This window comes from Sinohyriopsis cumingii, chromosome 16, assembly GCF_028554795.1.
Source record: "Sinohyriopsis cumingii isolate HCF-2022 chromosome 16, ASM2855479v2, whole genome shotgun sequence".
Lineage (NCBI taxonomy): Eukaryota > Metazoa > Mollusca > Bivalvia > Unionida > Unionidae > Sinohyriopsis > Sinohyriopsis cumingii.
In genome coordinates this window covers 41,374,987-41,392,341 of record NC_142976.1, presented here as the reverse complement: position 1 = coordinate 41,392,341, position 17,355 = coordinate 41,374,987, and the positions used below count along the sequence as shown (strand labels likewise).

Sequence of the window (17,355 nt, the reverse complement as noted above, 5' to 3'; positions counted from 1 at the left end):
AGATGGCAGACAAGTTCAATCAGATGTTCTCTTTCAAAGCTAAATAAATAAATTGCTCTTATTCAATTATTTGTCACTTGTGTTCAATATGTCAGTAGGGTACCAAAATTCACCAATAATATATTTGTATATGTGTCCATCATCAAACCATGAGCAAGTGTTAACCAGTTTACAGGCTACTTCATTTTAAATTGCGAGTCATCAACTTCTTTGGATTTTTGTGACATGAAGAGGAGGCATGGGTACTCAGCTATGATAGTTATCAGTGAAGACAGGCCAAAAGTACCTAATTAAGTTTTATATATACAGGCAATCTACCTTCTTCTAATCAAAACAAACTATGTTTCTAAAGCAGGTCAAGAGCGTGTGTTGCCCGTGTAGACAGACATGTGTATGCAGAGTGTGTTGTGCTGAACTTGGATAAAGTTAACAGTGTTGACTTTGAAAAAGTTGACACTGCAGACATAATAGATTAACCAGGAGTAAATAACAACAACAAAAATGATAGACGAACCACCACAGCTTGGTGGATAAAATAAGTAAACTTATATAGCACATGTCAGCCAACTACATGTCAGCACCTCTTTGTTTCTAACAATCAAATAAAAAAACAGAAGAACTTTAAACTTTAAAAGTTTAAATGAAACAGGGGCCATAAGTTTATAAAAGCTGGCCAGAAAAACTAGTAAAAATCAAATCTGATTTAGGGATCTTCTGTGAAAAAGTTCAAGGTCTGTGGTGTGGATGTGGCTTTTTGGAATGCAATTCAACTTTTATCCTCATATTGTGTGTGTGGGGGGGTCATGAGAAGTATTTTAATTTTGGTGGTTGTGCAAATATTTTTTTGAAGTAATTGCATTTGTGTGTATTGTGTTCAGTATTTTATTTGATTCCATAAATAAAAATGTCTAACTTTCAGCTACACAGTTAATATGTCTAAAGAAAAACAAAGAGCCCTTTGAAAGGACTGATCTTAAATTGTGCAAAAAGAATTTCCAGGAGTTCAAGATGAGACCATTTCTTTCTTTTAAATGTTGAGTATTGAAACCATCTCTGATATTCAGCAATAAAATGACTGTCAAATTAGCTGCTTTAGTATATACACTGGATATCAGCTTAGCACCATTTATTTTAAGGTCAAAGGAGACATCATTTGGAATCTCTTGGTGAAAACCCCATATCATAATGATCAGGGAGAAGTAACAAGAAGTTTGAGACAGTTGTCATGACAGCCAAACTGGAGGTATGACTGGCACCATTTTCATTCAGGCCTTCATGAAAAATCCAATCATAATAATTACTCATTCAGCAAGGAGTAATGACAACAAGATTTGTGAGACAGTCATGGCAGCCATACTGGATGTATAACTGGCACCAATTTCATTCTGGACCAACTAGGTATCATAAGTCTACTGGTGAAAACCCCATATTGATGTAGCCATCCATTCGGATAGGAATAGAAATAATATTTTCAAGATACGACTTTCCTTTCAGAAGCAGCAATACCAAAATTTTCAAAATGGCCGCTGTGGCTGGCCATATTTTACACCAGATTGTCATCATTTTTCATTTAAGACCAACTGGATATCATAAGAAATGTCCTGAGGTGAAAAACCCATGTCTACATGACTTTCCATTCAAGCAGAGTTGTTCTAAAAAGATATTTAAGATGAATGCCACAATGACCCTATTGGATCTCAGATCAGCTTTATTTTTATTTAGGGCTAGCTAGACCTCACAAGAAATCTTTTAGTGAAAACTCAATGGTAATATGACCATCCATTCAGGAGGAGTAACGAGAAAAAGATTTTCGAGATGTCTGCTGCGGTGGCTGAATGTATATTCAGAGCGGCACCATTTTCATCTAAGACTAACCAGACATCATGAGAAATCTTTCAATACAAACCCCATGTTGATAGGATCATCCACGTAAAGAACAAGATTTTCAAGATGGCTACTGTAGTGGCCATATTTGACATCAGATTGCCACCATTTCAATTAGAACCAACTAGACATAATGAGAGAGTAGCAATACCACGATTTTCAAGATGACTGTTTTGGTGGCCATGCTGAATGTCAGATCAGCACCATTTTCATTGTGGACTGTCTAGGCATTATAAAACAAATCTTTTAGTGAAATGGTGATATGACCATCCATTCAAGAGGAAAAAGATTTTCAAGATGGCAGTTGTGATGGCTGCATGCATACTGGATTTAGATTAGCACCATTTTCATTTAGGACTAACCAGAAACATGGCTTTGGTAGCCATCCTGAACAGGAATATTAAATTAATTCAGTGAAACATGAGAACACTTGAAAAACTATTTAACACAATTCCATTGTCAAATATTTGTGTATTAGGCATGCATTTTATAATGCATGTCTTACCAACAGTCATCAGTTATCATTTGTGTATAACCAGTTACTGATGTTACATTTCAAGTTATTCATAGTACATGCACAGTGCACTACTTAAAAAGTAGAATACATTTGACTTTGGGGCAAATTATCCTATACATAACCATCAAATCTATACTCGTCATTCAAACTTACAGTTATACAGGCGTGTCTGAAAGGCTATATTTATTAGACTGTAGGCATCATGCCTCTGGGATGTGGCTTTGATCCCCACCAGTTCAGTGTCTCAAAATTCTAATATCACTACTTGTATGCATAATCCAGCCATAAAGCCCAATATAAAAAGGACACATTGAATGAATAATAAAATACATTTCAGCAGTAGATATTTAATGAATACAGTGTCACGTGTCATTATATTGGACATTAAATGCTGGCTAGATTATTATCTTTCATGTGATTGGAATTTAACAGCTCATCAGCAACATGAAAACCCATTTAATGATCCAGTTGCATCAGTGAAGAAAAATATGAATTTAAAACTGCACTGCAAAAAAGTAACTTGATCACATTTTGAATATCAATTTCTGAACTTGTTCCAATCAGTGTCCATTATTCTGATATATAAACTGATATTTATGATTTTTGTTATTTTAATTTCTATTATCATGGAAATAAGTGATATAAAAACTTTTGTACTTATGGTGGTGCCTCAGGACTAATTAAAGTGGTGGTGGTGGTACCATCACAAAAAATGGGTGCTTCTGCCCCAAATCCCAATGCTTTCTCCTAGAACAGCATTCTACAAACTTTCTGTTACATTTGTTCAAATTCAGTTCAGTGCTTTTTTATATATTCAAGTGTTTTTCTATTTTAGTAGCAGTGGCCATATTTTATTGTGGATTGGCATCATCTATACAAAGTTGAAAAGTCTTTGTATCTTCATATAAAGATGCTTTCAGTCAAATTTGAGCAAACTCTATCCAGCTGTTTGTGTGAATAAGTTGTTTTAAATTTCTTCTTTCTGTTTTTAGTAATGGTGGCAATATCTGACAATAGTTCAGCATCATTTGTACCAATTTTAAAGGTCTTTTCTTTCTATCATATTTGGTCAAATTCTGTTCAGGAATTATTGGTAAGTCATTTGTTTTATATTTTTTATCAATGGTGGCCATATCTGACTGCAGATCAGAATCATTCGTAAAAAATTTGAAAGGTTGTCATTCCAGGATGCTTCTTGTTAAATTTGGTCTAATTCTGTCAAGAGTTTTCAAAGAAGCTGTTTTTAAATGGCCTTTTTTATTACCAGTACAATTTAATAGAACCCATAAAAAAACTGAAACAATCAGCTAAGCCAAGTTCATCATTAAATCACTAAGAGTAAGCAGTGCCAAATTTAGACCATAATGCAATTGTTTCCTAAAAATTAAATCAATCATTCTGCATGATTCTGGTCATGAGACAATTGCAAAAAACATATTCTTAAAAATAGTTAAACATGGTTTGGCTGGAACACAATGCAGCTTCCAGATTAACATGGAATTTAGTTTTATATAGATATCTCAAAACCAAAACTTTAATATACAGGAATCCCCTCAAGACCCAAAGTTTCCTACTTTGATATCATATTTTCTTCCTAGAAAATTAAACCCCTTGACTCTGAATACTGAAATAAATTTCAATCACAAATATCAATTTCAATGTTTTGCTTTTAAAAAAAACCAAAAAACCTTACTCAACTAAAACTTGGAAATATATTTTAGCTCCTAAATTCTTGACACATGCTGAGCAGATTAATTATGGTTAGCAAGAAGTGTCATGGGGTAATGCGTGAGATAAAGACCCTGAAAATATCCCAATGGCACACGAGGTTAAAACAATATTTAACATATATGCTGACACACTTTAGAGATGATAATAAGCAAATTTGAAATCTTTGTAACATATAAAATAGCCAGCCTTTAAGATGAATTATTATGATTGTATGTATGTTGCATTCACTGTCTTGTACACTGCAGTGCATCTACATGTAACCTGTTTCAAACGTTGATACTTAACTTTCATTCAGGTACAGCAAAACAAGTACATCTGTGCCTACACCAGTAACACCTAGTTGACCTGATGCTGAAAAATATTATTTTTCACGGCTAGAACAAGGCAGACGACCTATGTCTTTAAAACTGTATTACTTTTTGCACTTCTTGACTTATATTTACCATAGCTGAGTGCCTATGATACCTTTTCATATCACAAATAACAAAGACCATGGTCTGCAGTCGTATCATACATCAGCAGACTTGGGTCAACCCAGTTTTGAAGCTGGACCCAACTTATAAGCAAATATATATTATAAGTAAAAACAATGAGATAGCTTTATAAACAAGGTAGATAATAAATTATTTAAATCGGAATGTTTTTCTTCCAAAGTTCTTTCCTTTAACTGCAAATTATTTTACATTCTAACAGCTTCCATTTTTATAGTTTCAAAAATACCTTTAAAATGTTGAAATTTAAAATGAATTTTTTTAAAATTAAAAAAAAGAAAATCACTATATTTAGTTAAAAAGTTGGTAAAATGATTTTGGTTTGGTTTGATTTGGTGCTTTATGGCATTTTTTTTTAAATTAAAAAAAGAAGAATAATCACTATATTTAGTTAAAAAGTTGGTAAAATGATTTTGGTTTGGTTTGATTTGGTGCTTTATTGCATTTTTTAAAATTAAAACAAAAGAAGAATAATCACTATATTTAGTTAAAAAGTTGGTAAAATGATTTTGGTTTGGTTTGATTTGGTGCTTTATGGCATTTTTTTTAAATTGAAAATTAAAATAAAAGAAGAATTATCACTATATTTAGTTAAAAAGTTGGTAAAATGATTTTGGTTTGGTTTGATATGGTGCCTTATGGCACAGCATCACCAGTAGGCTATCTAGTGCCAAGACAATTGGAGTAGAGTGCAATGCCCAACGACACACCATGGTAGCTGATCCATGCTGGTGGTAAAGTGAAGTTAATTATTTTATGTCAGTTCTGGAGTATACATAGACCTTGTACCTGGCTGGTGCAGGTATGTTTAAGTACTTCATCAGTGGAACATAACCCACAATATGTAGCAGCTGCACCGAAAGAAAGTAAATGGCTGCTATCCAACACACACAGTTTTAATTTAGTTAATAAACTGCACTGAAATGTGATTCATAATGGGTTAAAATTGATTCATCAGATTCTGGAGCGTAACTTTTCCTGAACTGGTGAAGAAATGCTTCCTTGATAGAATTGGTGATGTCAGTAAAGTAAGGAGTCGTAATGGGGACATCTCTGGTAATAATAGATGATATATTCATGATTCACTTATAACAAATGAGAAAGTAGAGTTTGGGTGTTTGTTAAGAAGGCGCGTCATTAAATGAGTAATTAGTACCTCCTGAATTTGCTTGGGAACTTAAACAATGCTTCTTCATGTAAAGCAGCATAAGATCAAAGGACAGGCCAGTAAAGTACTGCTGCGAACGAAGGTAACTTGCTAATGAAGGCGCTGTAACCCACAGCACCTTACCGAGCTGGAGGTTCTCTGAATAAATGACTCTCAAATAAACCCATTCAAATTACCTGTTCATTTTTATTATCAAGACATTAATGCATACTTTTGCTGTGCCTTTGGGGGGCTCTGAATGATTGAGTGGTCTAAAGTGCTCGCTGTTCCGGATCATTGCCATCTCACCTCTGCCTGTGTGGGTTCGAGTCTCAGGATTGGCTAATGTGGGTACATGAGAAAGCTTGCCAGTAGCTTCTCGTGGGTCGGTGGTTCTTCCCAGGGTTTTCTAGGGTTCTTCCTCCACCAGTTATACTGGCCGCCATGTATAGCCTATTTTGTGCTGAAAAATGTTGTTAAACCCAACAACTATGCCTTTGAAATATTTTCATTAGAAATTTATATCTCTTTGTAATAAACAAAGATAATACTTTTTAGCAAAAGTATGTGATGTGGATTAACATCTCACACACTCAGGCTTGTTTTGAGTCATTATCAGACAAATCTTGTTTTATGTTTATTTTATCATCCAGTATAAAATGTAAAACCTTTGGGATTGCTAACTCAGGGCCAAATGTCACAGTACTCAACAGATGGAAAAACTGTACATTATATATATTATATGAAACACCTGCCATAACACCTTTTAAAAAATTCAGATCCTAGTGTTTTTCACATTAGCCTTCAAACAATGACTTTATTCAGATTTTTAAATGAGCCAAAAGCTGTATGATCCTTGTGCCGAAGTAAAGACCTACCTTTGCAATGCTCCCTGACTCTATCTCAGCTATGATGACAGGAGAATCCCCTCTAACACTGAATCCATACCCCTGATCTGGTCTTCTGTATAGAATGCAGCTACGAGGGGCTGACCACTCATTTTTGGCATTAAAAATGCTAATAGGACCCTGAAATGCAAATGAGACACAAATTCAGCCAATAACTGATCTAATGACACATACTTATTTTTAAAAATAACAAGTTATCTAGTTTATGCTGACTGTATGTATCCTTATTACTTATAAATATTATTCTTGATGGTCATAATGGTTTATATTAATTTGTTTCTAACTACTTGTATAGTTTACTAGTACTCATGTTAGAAAAGATTATTTTCTTTGAAATGGAGAGGATTAGGAAAATCAGTCAAAATGACTGGGCAACCATTAGTTTCTGCATGTCCTTAAATCACTAACTGGAACCTAGATAGCAAAGGTGCAAAGCCAATGAGTTAACAGAGTGTAATAAAAACTATTTAAATGTACCTCATACATGTAGAGATGAATTCCTGAGTTTCTGAACAGTGAAATCCAAAGTACAGTGTACAATTAGTTCATTATTCCAATGCTCACAACCGCATAAACACAGAAAAGGATAAGTTTATAGTTTATACTTACCTAGAAAATTACATGACCTTACTTGGTCTAAAACAACAAAGCTTTACATTTTTACTTTGATACTATCGGTTACTTTGCTGAGTCCTAAAGTATATGTCAATGTGGTCACATAGGTGCAGTTACTCAAATTACATTTTATTTACTGTCCTAAAAATTAAGACCAAAATAATTTAATCAAAGTCTATTCAATTATGACTGTTGAATGCACTGCACCATAAATGTTGTCAAAAAACTTCCAGACAAAAATTTTTGATCACTATGGATTTTTAAAATGGTGGCCAGGTACTAAACTGGGTTTTAAAAAAAGTATGTTGGGTGTATCATAACAAATGACAGGGTAGTACATACATGCCAACCCTTGCTGAGGAAAAAGTGTAATCCAAGTGGACAAAAAGAGTAATCCAAGCAGAAAAAGAGTAATCCACATATAACATGATAAAAATTCAATGAGGATATATGTACAAAATGATTTATTTATTCTCTGGAATTTTAAAGAATCAATATTCCTTTCATAACCTGACAAAGAAGAGGAAATTTATATCTTACAGTTACTGGATCTTTTAGCTGGGAAATAAGATGAAAAAATCAACTCTATCCATATGAAGTACATTGTCAGGTAGAGTGGAGTGTCAACTTGATACGTCAGGAGTTCTTCTAATTTATCAGCAGCTTTTCCTGCAACATGGTGCATCATATGACAGAGACAACCTGATATTTACAATGATGGAGACATTTTTTAAAATACAGAATGCAACTCCTTTATGAATTCCTGTCAGATTAAAACCCCATACAATTATGCCAACTTAAGTTTATTCAAAGTATTATCAAGCAAAAATTTTTTTAAAAATCTCCAGTGGAATCTACTGCTAATTCTGGTAATGAAAGAAGATCACTCTGACTTTGCCCTTTACGTTGTCAAAGTCTTTTACACAGACTGGGTACAACTTTTTGTCACAATCACTACTCCTGTCTGTTGCAATACTAAATGGCCCAATTTCCATGGCTTCTGCAATTTTAAGTTAAGTATCTTTTGCTAAACACCTAACAATATTAGATGATTTTGTTCTTGCACATGCAATATTTTCTGCAATTTTGGAATCAGGAAACATCCATCTGAACAAAGGACCAATGTAGTCTTCTACCGCTAGAGGTTGTCCGTATTTTATTAAGAACTTGGTAGATAACGCATCTGCATTTATAAAATTTATGTCCACAATTTAGTTCTGCTGTATAAAAAGAAGTTATGTCAGTAATGGAGTTAGTAACGAGCTAATTCAAGGTTTCTTGTTTTACCACCATTACCAGTATTAAAATCCTTTCCATGCAGCCATGCAAGGTGCATGAAGATCACTAGAATGGAACACTGTATTGTGTAATTCATGTATTCATCTCTTAATGGGTTTTTCGTCTTTTCCTAATCCATCTGTGAAATTATTTGAAAAATATTTTTGCTCTAACACACATCAACTAAAATAAATCTGACTTGACTTTTACTACCAAATACCTACAGACTGGTTCTGTTCTGAATTAGAATAAAGAATCTGCGAGCAAAGATTAAAAGTTAGAAAACCAGTCTGTTCTCTCCTAAGCCATACAGCTGCTATAAATAGAAACCGAGGTCAAAAGTTCAAAGAAGACACCAGCAAGTTTCTTGAAGTAGGGCAATTGCTATAAATAGAACATAATACTGTTAGGAAAGTGCAAGCAAGTCTTGGACAAACGTACTCTTATGTCGTAGTTACATAGAAGACAACTTTTCTAGAATAAGGTCTGTGGAATTAATGGAATGTTAATAAAAATGAGAAAACAAATTATTAATTTTTTGGGAGAGGGATATATCGAAAACGCGTAATCCAAATAGTTACGCGTAATGCGTAATTTGGTGAAAAAATGCATAATGATTATGTCAAAAGCGTAATGGTTGGCATGTATGGAAGTACAAACCTGTTTTCAACATGTGATGTCTTCATTGTGATATCAATCACAGCATTCACAGCATGCAACATTCAACAAAGTTTGTACTGGATCATACCTTCTAAAGACCTCATCCAAAAATTTCCACAAAATTTAACACTTAACTTTGCCATATGTACTTCTCGTGTTACATTTAAATAATGACCTTCCAAAAGGAATAAAGATATACAAGGATCCAAATAAAGTAAATAAATGCAACATACATGTACATGTAATCAAATTCTAAAAAATTACACCCATTACTGAAATGATTGGTTCTGAATGACCTGCATGACTTTTACTATAAACACTGCATCAGAGGTAGATCAATGACATAAAATAATTAATTTTTAAAAAAGAACAAGAAAATTTATAATATTGCTACTAGTCACTCCATTATCCAAGAGGAACAGCTCACAGTGACTCCTTTTTATGAAATACAGCAAATGCTGAATTATTACATGACACCCAAGAGGGCCTGAAATTATTCACCTGACTGATATAACTTAACAGTTGACCATTTCATCAAAAAGGCTTACGTAATATTGTAAGAATACAACCTATGTGAACAATCTCACAAACTTTATAACATGTTTATTTTACATATTTTACCACATCGTGATAACAATTATTTCTAAAGATAAAGGAGAAATTAATAGAGATAATTTCTTGCTCATAAAGGAACTAATCCAAGATTATGATGAAATAAATCCATATACAAAGTCTGCAAGAAACTGAATGATTGTGTGTGATTTGATTTTTTTACATAGCTCTGACAATTTTCTAGTCATATCGCTATAATGTCTGCAGTGTGGCAATTTATAGTCATGTCTAGCACTGGGACATCATGCCACTGACATGTAGCATTATATCCCCACCAGGTCACATTATCCTGACACCAGGCTGACAAGTCCTACACTAACCACTTAATGCTGAGCACACAGCGAGGGAACTGCAACACCATTTTTATAAGTCTTTGGTATGACTTGGCCAGGGTTTGAATCCACGAGCTCCTGCATCTGTGGTGGACCACCTAAGCCACTGGAGAAACTGAATGAGAAATATAGTCTCAAGATCCAAAGATAATAAACTCAAATAATAATATGCAATTTTCTCATTCATATGCATAAATCTCACTTATTAAAGAACCTGCCTATACAATAACATATGCTTATTCACTAAAGTGGAGTAAAATCCAATTGGAATTCAGTCTCAACAATTCTAACAAGCTTAGCCAATAGCAGATAAAAGATTACTTCATTAGCATGCATAGATCTTGTCTTAATCAGATTATGTGACTACGTTTATTGCATTCTCAGTCAAGTGAAATTTTTATATATAGGGGACTTGATAAAGAAATAACTTATTCAGATTAGTCTGTAGAATCATTTACAGTGGTGTTCAGATATAATTGGAGAGGAATTATTTAAATCAGTCATTGGAATTGTATGATTTGGATTTTTATAAAGCAGCTTTAAAACATTTTTAGTCATATCACTATGATGTCTGCAGTGTGGCAGTTTATTGTGATGTCTACCACTGGCACATCATGTCACAGACATGTAGCATCATGTCCTACCCTGTTACATTATCCTGAAACCCCATGAAACTTTTGTTGAGGGTTCCAAATGGTGGATATATATTCCAGCTTTGGTTTTACAGCCCCATGTATGCCACCTCTTTGACTCTGAATGGGCAGGGAATTCTTTAAATTATCTCAAGAGAAAGCAAATGTTTAAGTAAATTATGTTTCTCTGAGAATACTTCCCCAATCACATTACATTAGGAATATTAGATTGCTACCTCAAAAATCCAGCCCAATGTCTTTCCCTATCTATCTATTTTTAGCTGAGCGAGATACTAATGAGGACCTAAGTATCACTGTCATTCAAATGTTTCATTAGTGACATTCTGCCGACTAATTATGTTTAGAATCCAATAGTGGTGTCATTATGCAGAAATGAAAGTGCATGTGTCTTGCAGTCATGGGCTGTAACAATGATGCCAAATGCTAACAATTTAACCTACCTGAAATCCAATTATTATTAAATAAGTTAGTGTGCATAAATGAAAGTGACTGCATCCAAAAACCAGGGGCTATATCAAATATGGATGAAATCCAATCCCAAATCAAGAAGCTGTTGTGCAGAAAAAGTGTTGATAGGTCCATCTATCTGGGGCTATAATTTCACTACATGATGATATATAACGGTGACAATTTCAGCCAAGATGGCATCAATATCAACATATCTACAAACTTAGTTGAAATCCAATCATAATCAAAGGAGTTGTGCAGAAATGAAAATGGGTGGGTCTGATAATCCAGGGTTAAAACTATGCTATTCTTCTGAAAATCAAACTTAGTCAAGGCCATAAGAAAATCATGCTGCACACAAAGTTTGGTTGAAATCTAATTACAATTAAGGGAATTACAGTATATATTACAGAATGAAAGTATGATAAGTCCAACAACCAGGAGCATAAATTCCACTAAACAATGGCACAGAATACTGTTGAATCAAATTTGGCAAAGAAGTCATGAAAATCAAGGTGCATACCACATTTGGTTAAAATCCAACAATAATTAGGGAATTACAGTGCAGAAATGGGGATAGTTGGATTCAACAGTAATGACCAATAATTCCACTAAATGATGATGCAATATGCTGTCAATCAAACTCAATCAAAAGAAAGCAGCAAACCAAAATCAAGGGCTTGTTTTCTTTGCAGAAAAGAAAGTGGGTGGGTGTGAAAATAAAATGTTATAACACTACTAAAAGATGACATAGAAAACTGAAAATCGAACTGAACCAAAGTTATATCAATCCCGAGCTGCATACAAAATCTGATTGAAATTCAATAATAATTATGGAACCTACTGTGCTGAAACAAAAATGGGATGGAACAATGGATGGATCAACAAAGGGAGGAAGTTCAAGCCTAATATAACATCCTCTACAAAAAGCAGAAGACAAAAACATATCTCACCAGTTTGTGAAATATTTCTGTGACCTTGATTTTGGAGAACTCGGGGGCTATTGCAGAAACCAGTCTGTGAGTATGACCTTTGATCTTTAAGGCTGCATAGATTTCAGAAAAATCATCCTCATCTTCAAGGGTGGCAAACTTATCAATTGACCTAAAATGTAAGAGAGAATATCCTGATAATTTCTTCATCTTCCCCATTTCTTTGGAAACCAATGTTTAGAGTAAAATTTGTTTCTTTGATAATACTTACCCAGTCATAATACTTTGAGAAGTACAACATCAAATATCTTGCAAATATAGCCTTTCCAAGTTAAAAGGCAATGTCATTTGACCTGCTTTGAGATTAAAGTCAGATTAGAGTTGTCTCCACTTCAACAGTGCCAATGTCAGCAAATCCCATCTATCATCAGGTGCAACTGTAGTAGTCTGATAAATCAACCCCACAAATCTGTGTTGATACTGATGGACGATGTTGTGGGTATGATCTCACCTGTTCATTAAAATGTGCAATTCTGCTGTAAGCAAATCATTTCAGAACAAACCCGCATACACTTTAGACACATATCGGTAATTGGTAACAGCCATATCAATCGCAAAATTCAAAATGGCCACAGGACAGACGGTTGTGCTATTCCAGGTGGATTTACAAGTCAATAAACATATGATTTGCTCAGGAAATATAATCTACATGTCACCAAAATAACCCTTCAGATGACGGTAGCTGCACAGCCACGAGAAATACCGGTATGTGTATAACATGTACACCGATGTGTGCAGACAAAATTGGATGAAGATAACTGCAGCTTTTAATGAATAGGTGATATCTGCCCCTGACCCGAAAATCAATATCATCACAGGTGAAGGGCTGATTTATCGGCCTACTACTGTAGCTGATATGCATGCTCTTCCTGGATGTAACTGCAGTGTGGGCTTGGTAGGGTGTGCCTGCATTATGATTGGATAAATATTACTGAAATAAGATGTTATACACCAAAAACTGGCTTTTTCTTCAAAATATTTTACCCAATCATAATACAATAGGAAAATGGGAGTAACAAGCTGTAGTAGATACACTCCCTCATTCTTGGGTTGGTCCTGGAAGTTACTGTAGCTGTAGTCCGAGTTTCCTCTGACCCTTACCACCCCATTTTTGATATCTGGACATTTATGTTGGGGTGTAGGGTCAGAGTCCATTCCCTATAGAAAAGTTGGAATTCACTGACACCATTTGGTGTCGGCATGGGGTACCACTTACTAGCCAGCCCAGCAAACTTGAATGACCTTTCATCAAGATATACCTTCACAAAATCGATAGGAATATGATTTATTTTCTCAGAAATTGTGATCATACCATTTGTTATGTATTTAATCCGTTGATAGATGAAATGAAAGTATACTGCTGCTGAAATTTGACCTGGCCATTTGCATCCCTAGTAACATGACTACACAATTCTCGCAACCTACATGTCAATGACATCAGAGGTCATATAGTTTTGCCCTGGGAGCATCTCTGCAGTTGTCTTGATTTATACACGAGTCTGATGTCATAATAATATGAAAAGACACAGTTGGATGACTTCACAATGTTTACAAGAATTCTGCTTTTGCTATTAAGATAAATCAATGATACAATAGAATACAGAATGGTTAAATAAAAAAATTGCCATCACACTTGCAAATCCCTTTACATGCGCAAACCACCACTTTCTCAACATGCCTTGTGAAAGTGAATCAGTAGCTAAAGAAACTGAGCCCAAATTGTTTCACCACTCAGTACTCATATCATGTTGAATACAGTTATTTTTTCTTTCTCTCTAATCAACAAATACAAAAAGAAAATTAAGAAAATATAATAATAGAGTTAACTTGTCTGCTGGTGTGGGACTGGAAAATTTCACCCAGTGGTCACAATTTGTAGGCACGAGATTCTGACACTCTCTGATGGAATTTCTCTAACCGACAACAATGTGTACAATGGATACTTTTTTGCTCATTTCTGTATCAAATAATGTGGGTAAGATTACAATGATGCATTAACTCTAATGTGCATACAACTGTCATTTGGAAAAAAAGGCAAAATGATGTTAATCTCATATCTTCATGTGCACTTGTGTAGGGTAGGTTTATCCTATGGCTTTCTCACAGAAGACAACTACATTTAAGGAATATGAGAAAACATTCCTGGTAATTTCCAAGGAGATATCTATTTTTTCAACCAGCCATACCTTTCATGAGTCTGCTTCAGAATGTCCAAGAAAACATCGATCTTTCGGAGCTGCTTACACAGGTCATGGAGACGAAGAGCTTCCTCGTGATGAATTAATGCTTCACGCAGATGGGCTTTTGCTGCAATTAAATTCTCGACATTATTATTCAAAATATTTCCTTGTTTCTTATTCAACTGTACAATCACTATGCAAGAGCTTAACAGGTAAAAATTTCCTGTGTATGTAAACATGTATTCCAAAGAACACGGTTTCTCACCTATGAAATACATAATGATGATAAAACTTTCTAATTATACATGTGAGATAGGACTAGGTAGCTGGACCATAAATCAATATCAGTTATCAGTCTCATTAAATAGATATATAGTAAATTTTTAAGCATTTATGGCAAGTTCAGAAAAGGACTCCCAGACATACACACGTTATTGTTTTTGTGGACCTGTATAATGCACCATACCATCCTACCATGTCTAACCTGATCCATGGACATGACTCAATGGGAGATAGGCTTTTGATAATCCTAACAATATTTGTCCATACAAATTCTTATGACAAGTTATTATTACTACATAGCCACAATTTTATTTTCAGCATTAGACTTCATTATCACTGCCAAAATACCTGGTATTGACCAACAAAAGGTCATAATTTGTACAATGGTAAAGGTTATTTACTCAGTAACAATCCTGTATGGCTCCTTTAATCTAAATGACAATCACAAATCTTCCACAAAACTATACTGTTGCTTGTGTAGAACATTGTGTCATAAAGGACAGATATTTATTACTTCAATGTTGCCAAAAACAAGATCTTAACTAAAATGATAATATAAAAATAAATATTAAAAAATAAATAATATAATATTTTAAAAAAGTCTAATAACCTACCAAACTGTTTCCTTTTTTCAAAGTCTGTAGAAATGTGGACTTTATCATGAGAGTTCTCCTCAGTCCAGTGTAGACAGGATGCTACCTGGCTTATACAAGGCTCCTCCCCACTATCTGTAAAATAAAAACATAATAATTCACGGAATACAAATTTTCTTAGATTCTGTAGTTGTTACAAGCCATAAATTTTAAAACCCGATTAAGAATGATCCATCTAATAAATAGACCCTAATCCCCATAAAAACCGAAAGAAGAATGATCCCTCTAATCAATGGACCTTATTCCCCATAAAAACCCAATTAATCACTGGACCTTATTCCCCATAAAAACCCATTTAAGAATGATCCATCTAATCATTGACCTTTTTCCCCATAAAAACCCAATTAAGAATGATCCATATAATTAACAGAATTTACTCCACATAAAAACCCAATTAAGAATGATCCACCTAATCACTGGACCTTATTCCCCATAAAACCCATTTAAGAATTATCCATCTAATCATTGACCTTTTTCCCCATAAAAACCTAATTAAGAATGATCCCATATAATTAACAGACCTTATTCCCCATAAAAATCCAATTAAGAATGATCCATACAATTAACAAACCTTATTCCCCATAAAAACCCAATTAAGAATGATCCATCTAGTCATTGGACCTTATTCCCCATAACACCCCAATTAAGAATGATCTAATCAATTGACCTTTTCCTCCATAAAAACCCAATTAAGAATGATCCATCTAATTAACAGACCTTGTTCCCCATAAAAACCTAATTAAGAATGATCCATACAATTAACAGACCTTATTCCCCATAAAAACCCAATTAAGAATGATCCATCTAATTAACAGACCTTATTCCCCATAAAAACCTAATTAAGAATGATCCATTTAATCACTGGACCTTATTCCCCATAAAAACCCAATTAAGAATGATCCATCTAATTAACAGACCTTATTCCCCATAAAACCCAATTAAGAATGATCCACCTAATCACTGGACCTTATTCCCCATAAAAACAAAACTAAAAATGATCCATCTAATAAATAGACGTTATTCCCCATAAAAACCCAACTAAGAATGATCCCTCTAATCACTAGACATTATTCCCCAAACCACAACTCTATAAAGAAATCATGACTACCATTCTTTTTTATATAAAAAACAATAAAAACAAAGGTGATACTCATAAAAATAAATTATTTCACTATACTGTGAATCACTTTAAATTCATGGTAGCAAATTTCATGGTTATTTTTAATGTATATTTATAGGTACATAATTTCATGGATTGTCATTTTTAAAATTGCAAAATAGTTAAAATATTGAGTGATAATGTATAAGATTCTATGAAAGAATCATTCAATTCCATGCATTTATGAATAAACAGACTAAATCCTGATGGCAGTAATTAAGATGATTACTCAGGTTATTCACAATGTGTAGATCTAAATCAAGGGAAATAAAAGGAAAATGCTGACATACTTCCATGCATGTGCAAGGTAACAAGCTTAATTCCATCCTGTAATCTGTAGTAATTAGGTTTTTATAAGTGCTCTTAATGACTGCTATCAAAACAAGCATTGCTCGTGATTAGGAATTTGGTGCTAAAAGGAAGCCAACACCAACAAACCGCTTTTCTGGGAAAAACATTTGCTGCATATAAACAGTTTTACTGAAACTGAGTTTCACTCTAGTAACAGGTATCACAATGTCACTGACACAGTGGTTAAAGAGCAGAAAAATGAAAGTAAATCTCCAATCATTGTTGGCCTTCCTGATCATAAATAGTCCTCTGACAGGAGAAGCTCTATCTCTGGAAATGATGTTATATTATTGCATTCAGTGGGTGGGGTCAGATCAATAAATATGGCAACAGATGGGGGTGTAATTTGGTTCACATTTCAGTGAAATTTGCGGTCTACCACAGCCAGAATATTTGTACCCTAAAAATTTTGCGATTCAAAATACAATATGACCCTGCTATAGCATGCTCTGTTATAACACTA

At 34.1% G+C, this 17,355-nt stretch overlaps 1 protein-coding gene across 1 annotated transcript in view; it reads right to left on the bottom strand.

Moving 5' to 3' along the window:
• Positions 1-17,355, bottom strand: part of LOC149780289 (rhophilin-1-like) — an 88,939-nt gene that overhangs the window by 15,834 nt on the left and 55,750 nt on the right. Inside the window, exons 11-14 of the mRNA XM_089937097.1 lie at positions 15,344-15,457; positions 14,454-14,574; positions 12,229-12,379; positions 6,649-6,798 (exon numbers count right to left, since the gene is read on the bottom strand). Of these exons, the coding sequence (XP_089793223.1) occupies positions 6,649-6,798; positions 12,229-12,379; positions 14,454-14,574; positions 15,344-15,457 (536 nt within the window). The remainder of the gene's footprint in view (positions 1-6,648; positions 6,799-12,228; positions 12,380-14,453; positions 14,575-15,343; positions 15,458-17,355) is intronic.